Here is an 18113-nt window from a genome sequence, read left to right as displayed (position 1 = left end):
CCCCTGTAGACCAGCCAGGGCGGGGGGGCCCACCCCTGTAGACCAGCCAGGGCGGGGGGGCCCACCTCTGTAGACCAGCCAGGGCGGGGGGGGCCCACCCCTGTAGACCAGCCAGGGCGGGGGGGGGGGGGGGGGCCTGTAGACCAGCCAGGGCGGGGGGGGGGGGGGGGGGCCTGGGCCTGTAGACCAGCCAGGGGGGGGGCCACCCAAACAAAGAGGCAGAGCGCCTGCCCCCGTCCCCCCCAGCCCCAGCCAGGGTGGGGCCCACCCCTGTAGACCAGCCAGGGCGGGGGGGGCCCACCTCTGTAGACCAGCCAGGGCGGGGGGGCCCACCCCTGTAGACCAGCCAGGGCGGGGGGGCCCACCTCTGTAGACCAGCCAGGGCGGGGGGGCCCACCCCTGTAGACCAGCCAGGGCGGGGGGGCCCACCCTGTAGACCAGCCAGGGCGGGGCCCAACCCTGTGGACCAGCCAGGGCAGGGGGGGCCCACCCGCCCACCCCTGTAGACCAGCTGAGCGCCGTGCCCCTGCAGCACCATCTGTCTGTGCCAAGCACCACTTCAGGGCTCTGCCTGCACATCTGCTGAGGCGAGCAGCTTAACTGACAAGATATTTTAAAGGTAGACACCCTCCCTTTCCTCCCCAGTCACTCTCTCATACACACACACACACACACACACACACACACACACACACACACACACACTAGAAATCTACACTTTCCCAGCCCCCTTGTGCAATGTGTGTTGTGTGTGGGTGTGTGTGTCTGCTGAGGTGTCTGCCTTCAAACAAAACACTGTTCCACGTGTGAGCCAACACCTCAAAATGGCTCCCTTTCCAGACGGCCCAGAGCGCTCGCTCTCTAATTCCTCATTATTGGTGTTGTTCTAATATAAACCATCAGAGATTAAGCAATGTGGAAATAATAATAAAAAAGAACCCTGTCCAAGAAAGTTTCTCCCTCTCAAATGCTCTTTCAATAAGCCTGGGTAGGATCCAGAGGAATAAAACATAAAAAGAATGCGCTTAATGTTGTACTCTCGGGTATTGAAAGCAGAGGTCATAGACTATAAAGCTCTTATTCTTTTGTGGAAGGTTCTTTGGTAGAGTCCTCCCCCTCCTTCCCTCCTCTATCCCAGTGACTGGAATCCGGCGTTTGCGGTCAAAATTAATGTCGTCTGGATAAAGTTTTACATTTGAAAGGAAATTGCCTTCAGATGTTGGACTGCTGCAATTGGATCAGGGTGGACAGGCGGATCAGGGCCGGTTATATTGGGCCAGACAGCAGAGCGGTCCTCCCTAACGGGACACACTTGGCTGGTGGAGGAGACATTTGCCTTATGTCACTGCACAGACTGTCTGAACCCCTCCAACAACTATGTTGTTTTTTTCTCTCTTTTTTCCCTTCTTTCCCCTCCATACTTTCTATGACAGCTAGACATCAAGCAGATGCTGTGGAACGTAGATGTTAGATGTCATTGGCCCAGACCTGGGCTTATTTTAACGACCCGCCCTGGTCACAAGTCATGTTGAATTTCTGTCCATTTGGGAACATGTTGGTGGGTTTTCTTTTTGACACCAATCTTTTAAACGTTCAATATTTTCTGTCTGCTTTTTCTTTTTGTTTCAGGTTCGTTCCACGATGATCTAGTTTTTTCAAGTTTGGTCATAATTCAAGCTGGCTGTTAGTTCAGTTGTTCAGCTAAGACCAGTTGATGTAAAACCTGTTAACCTGATTTAGGTGAAGGGGTTCAGAATGGATTTCTACTGTATCTGGTGCAGATCACCCGTAATACTTTCAGAGTAACAGGCAGCCATTGGGCTTTGTCATGGAGATCTATGGTAATGGTTGGGGTACCTAGGAAGTGGATGTTTAACTTAAACAGCCCTTTGGTGTGTCTGGAGCAGCTTGTCTGACTGGACAGTATCTCCACCTCCCATCTGTACCATGCATAGCTCCACTGTCCCATTAATAATAATAATAATAATAATAATAATAATAATAACTTTGATTTATATAGCGCCTTTCAAAAACCCAAGGACGCTTTACAATTCTAAGGGAATGATCAGACAGACAAAACAGAAAACAAACAAAGCAAAACTGAAACATTGACTAGGGGCCATTGCCAACAATGGCAGAAAAACAATTTCTTCACTCTTCCTGGAGTAGTCATCTAGTAATCACACATCCACTTTCTCATTGCTATTTGTGACAGCAGCTGGTGAAATAACACACTCGCTAGTCAAGCCAAAACATTGTAATGCAACGGATTCAGTGAGTAATCCCCACTACTCTACACTAACTAGGTAGCAGTGGGGATTACTCACTGCATTGCAATGTTTTGGCTTGACTAGCGAGTGTGTTATTGATTTTCAATAACGTTGACATTTTATTTACATTAAGGGTTAGGGTTAGGTCTGGCGACTTGTTCCTGGTTTCACCAGCTGCTGTCACATTAACTAATGTGTGAAGTCTGTTTTGTTGGAGCGGTCTGTTGGCACACTGTGTGATGCACAGGGGTGGAGGTCTGTTGGTACACTGTGTGATGCACAGGGCTGGAGGTCTGTTGGCACACTGTGTGATGCACAGGGGTGGAGGTCTGTTGGCACACTGTGTGATGCACAGGGGTGGAGGTCTGTTGGTACACTGTGTGATGTTGGCACACTGTGTGATGTTGGTACACTGTGTGATGCACAGGGGTGGAGGTCTGTTGGTACACTGTGTGATGCACAGGGGTGGAGGTCTGTTGGTACACTGTGTGATGCACAGGGCTGGAGTGCTGTTTTATTGGTGCCGATGCGCTCCTCCAAAGTACATTTTGCCATCCTCACTTTTTGAACATGCTCCCTCTACACTCAGTGGCAACGTTTCAGGTAGTCCTATGGCAGAATCATTGGTGCTAAAATTCATAATCATAATTTGGGGTCTGGTAGTAAAATGTGATCTTCTGTAAGTGCATTTCATGCAGTTCTACATACTTCTCAATTCTACATACTTCTTAATTCTACATACTTCTTTTTTTTTTATAATATTTTTTTATTCCAGTATAGATGTCATGTACGGTACATTGAAAAAGGCATGAATATTTTCAGTTTTTCTCCCTGCCCTCCACCCACCCCTCCCTCTCAAACATGTCTGCATACATATATACATATAGATCTGTCCATCCAGTCACACATACATATAAACAAGTTACCAATTTTACCAACAATTTAGTGAGTAGATAAAAAATAATAATATATACATACATATATATCTGTATGGTCGTAAAAAACATTTAAAAAAACGTTAAGTAAAGAAAAAGATAAAAAATAAATTATAAGAAATTATATATTTTTTACAAATATATTCATACATACATACATACATATATACATAGATACATACATATATACATACATACACATACACGAACAAATTATAATAATAAAATGTAGAAAAAATTGGGGGGGGGAAATAATATCATAAGGAATTCTGCTAGGTTGTATAAATGATGTAGTAGGAGATTGCTGCTTACATAAGTCATATTCAGGCGTCAGATCATGAGCTACAATATATTCATAGGTAAGTTAGTGTCCGTTTTATTTGGAAATGTCATGGTCTCAGAGGCCAAGGCAGACAACAAACTGCTTGGTTACAAAAGCATCAGTTTGTAGGAAGTGCTGTCAGGTTCTCAAAATATGTAATGAACGGTTGCCAGTGCAAGTAGAATTTTTTTGTTGAACCTCTAAGCGTGAACTTAATCTTTTCTAACTTTAGGAAGTGCATTATGTCTGTAAGCCACATGGCTATTGAAGGAGGAGTTGGAGATTTCCATCCTAGTAAAATTCTACGCCTTGCCAGCAGTGTAGTAAATGCTACTATATTAGAATCTTTGGTGGTTAGGAGACTGAAATCTTGTGGAACTCCAAATATGGCTATCTGGGGTGAGGGTTCGAGATTAACAGAAAAAACCTCTGTCAGTATCTTAAAGATAGTAGTCCAGAAGGTTACCAGCCTAGGGCATGACCAAAACATATGGGTAAGATTGGCTGGGGATAAAGCACATCGTTCACACTTGTCCTCTACATCAGGATATATTGCTGCGAGTTTAGATTTGCAAAAGTGAAGCCTATGGAAGACTTTGAATTGAATAAGGCCTAATCTGGCACAAGAGGTTGAGGTGTTAATGCGGTCTATCGCTCCATCCCACCACTCGTCAGTGAAGTTTACATTGAGTTCAGTTTCCCATTTGTTCCTATTTTTGGTTAGAGAGTGTGTGTCGAGACAAGTGAGAGAGTGGTATGTATTTGAGATAAGGCCTTTTTGACCTGGTGTGAACGCCATAAGATTTTCCCAGGGTTGGTTGTGTGGCATTTCGGGGTATTGGGTTTTCACAAAGTCTCTGACCTGAAAATAACGAAAGAGATTACTTCGGGGCAAGTTATATTTAGTGCATATCATCTCGAAACTACAAAAAATGTTATTCTCAAAGAGGTTCGAAAAGTTTGTAAGGCCTCTGTCCTTCCAGAGCAAGAAGGCGGAATCCAAAGTGGAGGGAGGGAATAGATGATTTTTATTTATAGGACCATTAATGGAGCTGTCTGCAAACTTAAAGTGGAGACGAAACTGGGCCCAAATCTTAAGGGTAGCTAACACCACTGGGTTGCAGGTAAATTTGGAGAGGGATATAGGCAATTTAGAGTAAATCATTGCAGGAGGGGAGGATATATAGCTAGATTCAGCTTCCAGCAAGCACCAGTCTGTCAAAGGAGAGTGAAGCCAGTAATTTATCTTTTGAATATTGGCAGCCCAGTAATAGTAAATGAAATTAGGCAAAGCCAAGCCACCATTGTCACGGCCTCTTTGCAATGTGTGTTTTTTAATCCTGGGCTGTTTGCCTTGCCAAATGAATGTGGAGATGATTTTATCAAGAGATTTAAAGAATGATTTGGGCAGGAATAATGGATGCACTGGAAGAGGTATGAGAATTTAGGGAGTATCGTCATCTTTATTGACTGTATCCTGCCTACTAGGGACAGAGGCAGACTGCCCCATCTTTGGAGATCTGATTTTACCTGATCAAGTAGGGGGGAGAAATTGGCAGAAAAGAGAGAGGGGAATGAGTTTGTTATCTGTATACCAAGATATTTAAAGCCTTGAGCTGAGATATTAAATGGTAGTTCGGCTTGTGTGATTTGTTTAGCACTATTGTTGATAGGATAGAATTCACTTTTTCTATAGTTCAGTTTGTACCCGGAAAAACCGCCAAAGCTCTGAAGGATTGAGAGTATATGGGGGACAGCAGAGACAGGGTTAGATATGTATATAAGTAAATCGTCTGCGTATAGAGAGACCCTGTATTCTGCATCCCCACGTAACACACCTCGGAAGAGCTGTGAGGTCCTGAGGGAGATGGAGAGTGGCTCAATTGCTAGCGCAAATAGAAGTGGAGACAGGGGGCACCCTTGCCTTGTTCCTCGTGCTAAGGGGAAATAGGCGGACCTAAAGTTGTTGGTGCAAATGCTAGCTTTGGGGGAGGTGTACAGTAATTGAATCCAAGAGATAAATGTATTGCCAAAACCAAATCTTTTGAGTAGCGCAAATAGATATCCCCATTCCACTCTATCAAAAGCCTTTTCAGCATCAAGAGCAATAGCCGCCTCCGCAGGACTCGAAGATGATGGAGAATGTATTATATTTAAGAGCTTCCTAACATTCGAGAAAGAGTGGCGTTTCTGAATAAAACCGGTTTGTTCTTCTGAAATAATATTAGGTAAGATTTTTTCTAGTCTAGCGGAAAGGGTCTTTGTTAGTATTTTACTGTCTTCATTTAGGAGGGATATAGGTCTATAGGATCCACAGTCAGTTGGGTCTTTATCTTTTTTAAGAATAAGGGAAATAGTAGCTTGTGTCAGAGTGGGGGGAAGGGAGCCGTTCGCTAGAGATTCATTATACATGTCGAGTAGAAGAGGGGAAAGCTTGGTATTGAAGGTCTTATAAAATTCTGCAGGGTAGCCATCAGGGCCAGGGGTTTTGTTATTTTGCATTAGTTTAATTGATTTAGTAAGATCATCTATGTCAAGAGATTTGTCCATATTCTCTGCGTCAGCCAGATTAACATTAGGGATGTCGAGATTTGATAGAAAGGTTATCATATTAGACGTATCAGCTGGAACTTCTGATTTATATAGGGAGGAATAGAAAGTGACAAACGTTTCATTTATACTAGAGGGAGTAGATTGGAGAGTGCCCAAGCTGTCTTTAACTTGTGGGATAAGCCGAGCAGCTGCTTGTCGTCTCAACTGATGCGCTTGTAGACGGCTAGGTTTGTCCCCATATTCATAGTATGAGGCCTTTGATCTCAACAAGAGTTTTTCAGCTGTGGACGTAGTCAGTAAGTTGGCTTGTGATTGAAGATCAAGTCGTTTCTTACATAGTTCTGGGTCAGGATTAGAAGCCAGATTTTGGTCTATGTCAGAAATAGCCTTACATATGTTATCAAATTTAAGTTGCTTGTCTTTGTTGTACGAAATTGAGTATGAGATTATTTGGCCCCTGAGAAAAGCTTTCAAGGTTTCCCATAGGAGGGAAGCCGAAGTCCCTTCTGTTTTATTTGAAATAATGAATGAGTCAATTGAGTCTGAGATATATTTACAAAAAATCTTATCTGAGAGAAGTAGGGAATTGAATCTCCAAAGAGGTCTTTCTTTCTGACTGATAGAAAATAAATTGATATCAAGGAGCACCGCTGCGTGGTCCGAGATTACTATGGCCGTGTAATCACATGACTCAACAGCTGGCAGGAAAAGTTGGTCAACAAAAAAATAGTCTATGCGGGAGAAAGTGTTATGAGGGTTTGAGAAGAAGGAGAATTTCTTGGCGTGGGGGTTTTTATCTCTCCAAGGATCAACACAGCCATTTGCCTGCATAAATACACTGAAAGCTTTAGACATAGCGGACAATTCTACATACTTCTTAATTCTACATAGTTCTTAATTCTACATACTTCTTAATTCTACATAGTTCTTAATTCTACATACCGGTACTTCTTAATTCTACATACTTCTCAATTCTACATACTTCTTAATTCTACATACTTCTTAATTCTACATAGTTCTTAATTCTACATAGTTCTTAATTCTACATAGTTCTTAATTCTACATAGTTCTTAATTCTACATACTTCTTAATTCTACATACTTCTCAATTCTACATACTTCTTAATTCTACATACTTCTTAATTCTACATACTTCTTAATTCTACATAGTTCCTAATTCTACATAGTTCTTAATTCTATATAGTTCTTAATTCTACATACTTCTCAATTCTACATAGTTCTTAATTCTACATACTTCTCAGCAACATTTTTGACCAACAGTTCGTTGCTACATGCAAGCCCATGGGAAAAACCCTATGTCAATTTTGTATTAACTGACCATATTTCACTTTGAGAAAGCAGAGTCTGTGTCGTGTGCATCGAGCAAGTGATGAATTTCCAATGTGCCTCAGTGAGAAAGTATGTTGGCACCTATATAGAGTGCAGTTCATCAAGTGTCTTAGCTCACATGGAATGCGTTTCCCATTACTGTCAATCAAGTCCCTGAACGTGTCTATGGCAGGATCCCAATTCTGACCACGGCTGCTGACCCTGGAGTCCCCCAATCATGGGACGCATCTCTGACTGTCTCTGGACTGTACAGTAGAGTCTGTCGTCTAAAAACTATTAATGGGAATTGTTAACAGAAATATTGATACCGTTCATCATCCATTAAATAAGTGCCAGTGCGCCTGGCAGTGCAGGTGCTGTGTAGTAAACCCTGAGCCCATCATCCCCCCCCCCCCCGCCCGCCTTGCCTGCCAGCCTGGGTATATGTGCTGCTCCTCAGCTCACAGTTGAGCGGCTGACTGGCAGACTGCGCCCTGCGTGGGGGCTAGACGTGAGAATGAGCACGGCGCTGCTCCCCGCCTCACCATCGCGGCCCCCGTCTATTCCCCGTGAATAACATGGCACAGCCCCGGCCCAGTGGTAGGCCCGGCACACAGCCATATTGTGCTGGAGCGCGGGGGAGGCGCGGGGAGGCACGGGGCTCGGCAGGCCTGGGCTCAGCCGCATCGCAGGCCTCCTTCCGCTCTGCGGGGAGGAGCGCTGGGCTCCAAGATGGCAATCAGGGCTTGATTTGCCAACACATTTCCAATGATTAAAATGTAATTAGCACAAGCGAGCGCCTCCTCCCCAGCTAATTTCCAGGCACGCTGTGACAGGCAGGCGGTCGGCGGCGCCCGGGCCCCAGCAGCAGATGGAAGAGCAGGCAGCGGGAGGGGGGGAAACCATTTTGCGATGCGACTGTTTGCATCAGAAAACCATCAGGACGCGCAGCTTTTCTCTGGGTAGGGGAAAAAAAAGCGAGGAGCCCTTGACGGCGGCACATCAAATTGGCACTGTCAGAGCTGACCCTGGCAATGGCTGCCATTCTTCATGCTGTCCCTCTAGCTCTGAGGCATCCAGGCTGGCAGACATGCCTTCCCACAGCGTTAACCCCTTCACTCCTCCGACATAGATACATATCCCCAGTCCTCAGCTCCGACTGGCCCCTTAAACGAAGCAGATATCAACTGTAATTAATTCCAGGGGCATGGACAGTGACCAATCCCCTCAGGCTAATATCAGACACGGGCATGGCGCAATGCATCCATATGTAAGAAGTTGACATTTGAGAGAATATTAGATCAGAGGCAAGTCGTGACGTTAGAATAAACCCCCCTTTTGTGTGCCTCCTGAATGGTTGTTTATGAATTATAGTTTTTCTTTTATTGACTCGAGCATCTGTTTGCATTTGAGGATCAGTGTGCAATTTGAACCGCAGATCGACGGTTATGATTTGGGTATAGGGAACATGGCGTGCTATCCTCGCACGCATCTCTGTTCTTGATGTGGTTACCTCTTTATGACAATAGGTTTGGTGTTTTGGGGGGAGTTTGGCAGAGCCAGGCGTGGACCCTGCTGCTCGAGACGATAGCATAGCTGAATAATTCAACATTCAGGGCATCGCTCCTCATGTTCCTCGTCTCTATTGGCCAGATATTGCTCTCAGCTGGAGAGGCCTTAGGACAAGAATAATTTTCTCCTACTTTGAGGCAGATATAAACAAAATCCTTGATACTTGGACACATTGTAGAGAAATGTGTAAGTGCACTCCGCCAACAGAGAGGGGGGGGGGGGGGGGGGGGTATGGGGGTAGGCAGGGCAATCAGAAGTGATCCGGAGACAGGCCAACATCAACAGCTCTTAGTGCTGAGGGTAATGTTTGACATTCCTCTGTTACTTAACCTAAACACTGAGGGCTGAGTGTACAGTATAATGCAGGGCCTGTGTAAATACCGCTGGGCTGGGGCTGAGGATCACTTTTCTATGTCAGCCGCCTCCCAAGACTAATGGTTTCCTTATTATACATGACTGCATTCAATTAGTCCCAACCCCCCCCCCCCCCCCCCCCTGCACTGGCCTGTCACAGAGGCATTGTTGTCGTTCTCCAAAAAGATTATTTTTGTATTCACGTTTTCTGAAAGTTGTTTGTTTCTTTGTCCAGAGTGTAAATATTTTAGTCTGAATTTCTACCCACCTCTGACACTGTACAGTGTACACCATAATCACTCAGCAGAGAGGGGAACATTGTACTGAAATACAATAAACCAATATTGTTTAGCTCCGGCTCACCTCGTCAGATTCAGTAGATATATAAACATATCCTGCTCAGCGATCAGGACCCCTCCTGTTCTCCTGTGTTTATCTGCAACATCTCAAACCTCCAAATGTGCAACCCTGACAGATGCCGTGTATGGCTAAACGTGCTTTGGTCTGCGTGTTCATACTGCTCCAGGCTTCATCCACTGCCTCTGGATTTCAAGATGGAGTCAGTAAAATGGAGAAGAGCATACTAGATTTGCAATGACTGTGCTTCTCTCTCTCTCTCTCTCTCTCTCTCTCTCTCTCTCTCTCTCTCTCTCTCTCTCTCTCTCTCTCTCTCTCTCTCTCTCTCTCTCTCTCTCTCTCTCTCTCGTGATAGGAGGCTAAGCCATACTGTGTGCTCCTGCACCACGATCAGTTATCAGTGAGTGGCAGCTCTGACATGTTTTAGATGTTTTTATCTTTCTCTGCATTCATCATTATTTGTTGCCTTTTCTCTGTGTAGTGCAGTCAGTGTGAAGGGAGCGTGGCGTCTGTGCTTTAAGGACATACAAATTGCCTTGCCTCTGCTGTCAGGCTTGATCTCTGGGTTTTTTACTTTGCTCATTATAAAGGTATTTCCATTTTATTATGTTTTTTTTCTTCTTTTTCTCCTTTGTGTGGCGGAGGAAATTTGCATACCTCTATTCTCGGGGAAGAAAAGTAATGACAGCAATTTCTTTTTCTTTTCTCTCCCCTACGAGCTTGTGTGAGTGTCTCGTTTAGTGGCACCTGCAGAAGCGACAGGCGCGGGGATGAGAAGTGAAAGAGAGCAGTTGATTAAATCATCATCAAGTCGTGCCGCAGAAAGTCAATTCTGCTCGCCGTCTACAATGATATCCTTTTATCTTAAAGTAATGAGCTATGGCACTTTTGCATCGGGTAATACGATGAGTTCTATTAGCATGTTCCATTTGCTTCACAAGCAAGGGCAAGTCATTCCAGCCCGCTTATATCTCGGCAATCAAAGCAATTGGCTGCACAGGCAGGGGAGAGGGAAGGGGGGGGAGGGAAGGAGAGAAAGAAAGAAAGAGAGAGGCTAGGTTTTTTTATGGATCACAACACAGTGGAGAAAAAAATAAATGTCGCCATTATTTTAACTCCTCGCCTGCCTGCTCTCTTTGGTGTGCGCAGAGAGGCAAGCAGCTAATGAGTGTAGGCCCACATTACTCTTGTCACAGTCCGAAGGTTTAAACACCAGCGAGTAGTTCAGACAGTAATGCTGCTCATCATATCCTGTCTGCTCCAACGCCACTGTGAAGGAGCCGCCTGTGGCAGAGACACACAGACACTCTCATTTATTCCCCTCCTAGAATAAATACATACATGTACATAGTGCGCTGGGGTTGTTGAATTGTAATGATTTGTACATGTGTTGTTATATGTCATCTGAAGCTTGACTCCTCTTCCATTAACCCTGTTTATTTTTCCAACTGACAGTCTATATTTGGCTGTTGGCTCACTGTGCACTGTATTACATCCAGGGGGGAAGGAGGGGTGGAGACGCAGAGAGAGAGAGAGAGAGAGAGAGAGAGAGAGAGCAGGGGAGCGTTAGAGGAGTGTTTGCTCAGTGCGTTTATTGCCTCTGCATAATTTATGAGCTGCTGGAGCTGACCATCATGGCTGTGTGCCGGGGGCCGGGCCCCTGGGGCCGTGTGGGACAGGCCCGTAAATTGGATGCCGTGCTCCTGCTGAGCTGGCAGCCCCTCTCGGCCAGCCAGCCGGGGGAATAGAGGAGCCAGAAGCCCAGCCTCTACCTTTGAGCTCGGCAGGGCCGCGGCTCAGCAGAAAGGACAAAATAAAAACAGGCTTAGGCAGGGGCCCACCGTGGCCTGGCTCCCAGCTCTGTCAATCACCCCACGCTGGCACAGGGCTGAACCCCCTCCCTCCCTCCCTCCCTCCTCCTCCTCCCACACCCGCCCTTGCCCACATTCCCCCCCAGTGCCTTCTTCATTACCGACTCCAGTGCCTCCCTGCTCCTCGGCCATATGCACAACGTCGAGGGCTGCCGGTCACCCAGCATCACACTAATTAGTTGATAAAGAATTAAGTGGACCTTGAAATTGAAATTGGGAAGAAAAAAGTGAAATACAGCAATTTTCTTCTTTTTTTTTTGCTCCTGAAAGGCCCCTTTCTGTGTCTGTCGTCTCAACACCCTGCCCTCTCCACTATTATGTCCAAACGAAAAGAAAAAAAAGATACACAACATCACACGGTTCCTGTTTCAGTGCACATTAGATACACGACATGGCACGGTTCCTGTTTCAGTGCACATTAGATACACGACATGGCACAGTTCCTGTTTCAGTGCACATTAGATACACGACATGGCACGGTTCCTGTTTCAGTGCACATTAGATACACGACATGGCACAGTTCCTGTTTCAGTGCACATTAGATACCCGACATGGCACGGTTCCTGTTTCAGTGCACATTAGATACACGACATGGCACGGTTCCTGTTTCAGTGCACATTAGATACACGACATGGCACAGTTCCTGTTTCAGTGCACATTAGATACACGACATGGCACGGTTCCTGTTTCAGTGCACATTAGATACACGACATGGCACAGTGCCTGTTTCAGTGCACATTAGGGCTCTTGGATTTTGAGTTTGGAATACTAATAAAAGCGGGTTAGATTTGGTGGACCGTTGGTTTCAAATTCAAGTCCATGTCTCAGCTAAACAGTGTAATGGACAGACCTAATGGCATCGGCCATAATACTAATCTGTTCTCAGTGCTCTATTAAAGAGCCAGTGCTCTATTAAAGAGCTGATAAAATGTGGCGTTTGAGGAGGTAAATTGGATTCTGTACACTCTTGTGCATTTGAATGAAATATAATAAAAGGAAGGATGAGTGATGATAAGGACACATGGATGGCCTGTTATTCTAAACATGTTTCTCTGCTCTCTTACAGTGTGACAGTGAGAGTGATCAAGAAGACAAGGTAAGATCTCATTTGGTTGTTTACTTTTCTTAAACGAGGCGTTCCAACCATGCACGTCATATTCATGTATCTTTTATCAATGTGGTTTCAATGAGAATCAAATATGAGATTTCTTTAATAATGTGGATTTCTATTTAATTAGAATTAAACATCTAGTTAATAACTGTGAGAAAGCCTTAATTAGCTGCACATTAATTATAAATGACTTAATGATGTGCAAAATCTAAATTGAACTGTTATGGGTTTTAGGGTTGAGATTAAATTTAAATGGAACTGCTATGGCTGTGTGGGCTTTGGTGTATGCAATATTTATTCAACTCTCCATACAGAAGCATTGTGCTGACATTCTGTAGGATACCAATGATATCTTAAAGCTGCGGGACTGACCACCGTAGGTTATCACTCATATCCTCTAGTGGGATAGGAGGATAGGAGTCCAAATGAGGAATTTGCTCTTAGAGAAGCCAACATGTTTATCTGTAATTTGGTCATTCATAATACTATGTTACTCATACACACTTACACACTGATACGCAGCACCTTTGTTGTAAAGAATGTCAAAACGTGTATCTTGTATGTTCTGGTGTATTGTATGCTCTTTGTATGTTTCTTGGTGCAGTGTTTTTTGTTTGTTCTTGTCTTGGTTGTTTTGTCTACCAACGAGGACCACGTTGGAAACAAGTGTTTCAGTTACGCTTTTACAGGCTATCCTCTGGGATGTACTGTCTGTACTTTTTACCCAAATAAATCAAACAATCAAAATCAATCAATCAATCAATCAATAAGACAACGGCATAATACTATATGGCCTATTTTCAATAGTCAGTACAGTATAAACTCAGCCTTAAAGGATAAACTCAGCCTTAAAGGGTAAAGTCAGCCTTTAAGGAGCAGGTTGGAAGTTTGTCATAAATGTGTCACCTGTGGCCACCGCAGAAAAAAATATGTAGAATTTCCAAACAACGACATCCTCCCCAATAATGATCTACATCCCAGAAATGGACTTGCAGTGTCAAACATTAGCTGTTGTGTTTCTCACATGATGAAATATGCGGGCACATTGTGAAAATCGGTGAGTCCACTCCCCTTAAACACCCCTGGTCTACACTCTTACACACCCCTGGCTACACTCTCCTTACACACCCCTGGTCTACACTCTCCTTAAACACCCCTGGCTACACTCTTACACACCCCTGGTCTACACTCTCCTTAAACACCCCTGGTCTACACTCTCCTTACACCCCTGGTCTACACTCTCCTTACACCCCTGGTCTACACTCTCCTTAAAAAACCCTGGTCTACACTCTCCTTACACCCCTGGTCTACACTCTCCTTAAACACACCTGGTCTACACTCTCCTTACACACCCCTGGTCTACACTCTTAAACACCCCTGGTCTACACTCTCCTTACACACCCCTGGTCTACACTCTCCTTAAACACCCCTGGTCTACACTCTTAAACACCCCTGGTCTACACTCTTAAACACCCCTGGTCTACACTCTTACACACCCCTGGTCTACACTCTCCTTAAACACCCCTGGTCTACACTCTCCTTACACACCCCTGGTCTACACTCTCCTTAAACACCCCTGGTCTACACTCTCCTTAAACACCCCTGGTCTACACTCTTAAACACCCCTGGTCTACACTCTCCTTAAACACCCCAGGCCATACCAACATGTGTGTACAGTACATGTACAGTACAACATGTTTGTATACAGTATTGGGTAGAACACTGCATTAGAGAACTCTCACCACTTTCGCGGGACCAAAACAGTGTTCGTAAATTAAATATTTATTTCAAGGGACCTCATTCCCTGACCACTACCATTTAAACATAGTCATTCCAACCAGTTAGGCTGTTTTTAGAAGTGTTAATGTTGAATACTGGATCTTTAAACCAGGCTCATGTTGAACCGTCTGAGGTTTGCTCAATGGCTGCCACACACAGAACCTCTGAGCAACCTTGGTCCTCAAGAACGGTTCACTTCTAACTGGAAATCCTCCTACAGTGGAATGATTTAGTAATACTATTTGGCTGGCTGTTGTTTTGTTTAGGCTGTCTGGTAAATTGAGTCATTACTCAGTACTGTCGATTCAAATTACTCCTGCCGTCGTGGCAATTCCTTTTGTTTCAGGAGAGCATCGTAGCCTGTAATCCCCCCAGTGATTGTATTAATTCGCCCGGGCTAACGTTACGCTGGTGATGAACAGTGCCGCGTGCACCTTTCTGTCATTGATTAATTGTGTGTTAAAATAACAGAGGAGTGAATTAGTAAAGCGGGGCCTACGATGGCTGACTCCCCCGCTCCCCTTGGTGTTAGGGAGTAATTGGAGCTCCCTCCCGCTCAGCCCTGTTACCCTGTACTCACCCCTGTCTCTATCTGTCCCTGCCAGGCGTCTCTCCACACCCACCAGCAGGATCATTTGCATTCTGTGGATGTGTTCTACTTTAGAACACCACTGAGGAGGGGGGAGGCGGGGGGGGGCGGGGAGCGCAGTCGTTTTAACGGGTCAAATGTATTCAGATGAGGACAAACGTGGCTTATTTAGTTTCCTTCAAAATCAGGAAATGGAAAAAGTGTTCCCGGGAGAAATCACATTCTGCCTGGCGTAGAGGGCCTCTGCCGTGGCCATGGGAGCCGCAGGGCTCTGATAAGAGCTAGTTATTCGCCTCTCACTGTTTGTGTGTGTGGGTGCGTGTCTGCATGTGTGTGCGTGTCTGCATGTGTGTGCGTGTGCATGTGTGCGTGTGCATGTGTGCGTGTGCGTGTGCATGTGTGCGTGTGTGCGTGCGTGTGTGCGTGCGTGTGTGCGTGCGTGTGTGTTTTCATCCTGCCTGTTTCCAGAGGACAGTCATGAATGTTCCCCTCCCTGGTCTGTGCAAGGTGACCTGTTGGATGAGACCTCTCCAACATGGCATGATAATGGCGTGCTAGGTGACACACAGAAGCCCACCCCTCCGTAGCCCCCCTCCCTTCTATTGTTAGCCTTATCTCCACTGCCATTAGCATCACTACTAAGGTATCATCACTCTTGATACAGTAGCTCAATTCCCTTTCTGCTCCCTAAAAGTCTGCGACAAGCAGAGCCAATGAAAGAGACTAGGACATCCGACTGTCACCGTAACAGGACATCATTCAATGCCATGATTACTAGAATGGGAGAGGTGCCCCGAAGCATGTGTATGTGTGATCTTACTAAGGGATATATATGTCTGTGGTAGGCTTATCTTTGTATCTCGAGGTGTTTGATGGTCCCATCTTGTTTGTGTTACCCAGCATGCATTTAACGGGCATGGCCCGTCCTGGTTTCATCATTGCAGCGTGGGCCGGGTCTGTCTGGGCTCAGGGCCTGCTCCAGGGACTCCTGAGTGAGAAATCCCAGTCCAGGTGCCAAAACTCATCTCAAAGCTTTGGCCCGAGCCCGGGCGTCCAAATTCTGGCCTCTGCCATAAAGTGGCTTGGCCCGCGGTTCCGTTCTTGAAAAGCAGACAGTCAGCGATTGTGTTTCTACGCTCTCCCTCCAGCTCTCTCTCTCCAGCCCAGGATCAGGTGGTTGTTTTTATTAGGGCTAACAGGTAGAACTGGGCTGTTCATTTAGAGAGCCTGAGCCTCATTACTACAGCAGGGTTACTGGCAGGAGGACTGCGGGGAGGGAAGGGTTCCAGGGCCTAAGGTGCCTTTGATGTCCGGCCGCCAAGACCCAATAACATTCCCCTTTTCATGGGCGCAGTTAACGCCAACAGGTTTCCCACCATCTGAGACCGTTTATGGGGCTGGCGGGGCTAAAGTGAATGTGAAACGGTCGCAGTCTTTAACACTAATGTGCATATGTTTATATATGCAGACTCGCTCTTTCAGTGATTCAACAACAATCCCATCGTGCTCCCTGGGTCGTTTGGAACACGGCACGGCGTGTCGCAGGTAGTTTGTTCCTCAAGTTTGAGATCCCACCGCCCACTGTCTAACCTTTCAAATGTTGCTTCTCACACAAAATGATTTTCTAACTAGTCCATTTCAAACGGGGGTGAATACTATGGAAATAATGTGTTCTTTACTCCATCTTTTCGGTCCTTGTGACATAGTCAAGAGCAGCCAATCTGTCCTAGATAATGCTTAAAACGATTTTGCTGGTAAGTGGCATCTTAAACTGCCAGTCAAATTATTTGTGAGCGTATCTGGTTGTACTCAAGTGCTTTTTAGAAGCTGACCTACAGCCGACAGAGAGGTCTACTTATGCCTTTCATGAAGACGATGAGTCCTTGCTGTATTGTTATAATGCTTTTTTCTCTCCCTCGCCCCAGAGCCTCCTTACATACACCACACCTTTCCTAAGTGTGTATTTATTCACCATCTATCAGCAGCCACACGCAGTAAATGCCATTTTGAAAACGGTTTGCGTCTTATTAATGGCCTGGCATGGAAAAGTAGTGTAATTTGCTGTACTTGGCTCTTATTGGAGGCAAGGGCTCTAAGTGGATGCTTTAGTGGAGCTGGGAGAACCTGTTTGTCCTTGACATAAAATAAAGATCTGAACTGGTAATATATTTGCTGTTTCTCTTTTTTTTTTATTGTTTTGCTGTGTTTGCCCTGAGGCAATTATGGTAGAGGAGTCGCGTTTCTCAATCACTCCGATGCGCTGTACATAAAAACCTTTTATCTCCTCTCCCCCCCTACCGCGGAGGAGCTGGATGAGTCATAAAAAGGAGAGAGAGAGAGCGACTTGTCAGCGTTAAAAGATGATGTGTTCTGCCCCCTCCAAAGGAAGGAAGTCGTGTTTACAGGCTTGAGTGGGTGCTCGCCAGGCCGAGGCTGAGTCTGATTGCAGTAGAGTACCCTGTCAGCCAATGATTTGTCATGTACTTTATCATCCTTGTCACTCTGCTGAGCGTTGTCATAGGTAACGTATAGGCCCCCCCCCCACCCACCCACCCCCCACTCCCAATTTGTATTTACTTTGGGGGAGTGTACAGTAATTTGTTCCTCATGGATAATATGACCCTTAGCGGAGCTGGATCATGGGTTAGTTGAAGTGATATTTTCCGGTAATGGTAGTCGTACATCATCGCTGTCAGCCCGGGTTAGGAGGCGAGCACATTACAGCTCCATTTTAGCACTGCAGGCATCTGGGATTATTTTCCATAACCAAGTATGACATGACCGCTCTGCGGAGTGCATTACATTTTTACTAGCTTTTTTTCTTCCCCAGGCTACTTCTGTGGCTTTTCCCCGGGACGGGGGGCTCTGGGAGGATGGGGGGCTCTGGGAGGACGGGGGGCTCTGGGCTCTGGGCTGCCATAGTGATGGATACCCTGGAGTCCCAGCAGCCCTTGCCAAGGTTAGCCAGTGTCACAGCCCTACACGGTCCCCTCCATCCCAGAAGAGCCAAATCTCCTCTCCCTCCTCTCCCAGGCACACACATACTCGCCCATGGCTGACCACAGTAGGCTG

General features: G+C 45.8%; 1 protein-coding gene across 1 annotated transcript in view; it reads left to right on the top strand.

Moving 5' to 3' along the window:
- auts2a (activator of transcription and developmental regulator AUTS2 a) overlaps positions 1 to 18113 on the top strand; it is a gene marked incomplete at both ends in the record, with an annotated part of 391514 nt that overhangs the window by 266325 nt on the left and 107076 nt on the right. The window contains one exon of the mRNA XM_080549804.1: positions 12629 to 12658. Coding sequence (XP_080405930.1) covers positions 12629 to 12658 — 30 coding nt within the window. The remainder of the gene's footprint in view (positions 1 to 12628; positions 12659 to 18113) is intronic.

The sequence above is a fragment of the Nansenia antarctica genome (assembly GCF_963989245.1).
Source record: "Nansenia antarctica genome assembly, chromosome: 20".
NCBI classification, from domain to species: Eukaryota; Metazoa; Chordata; class Actinopteri; order Argentiniformes; family Microstomatidae; genus Nansenia; species Nansenia antarctica.
This window is presented reverse-complemented; position numbering and strand designations above follow the sequence as displayed.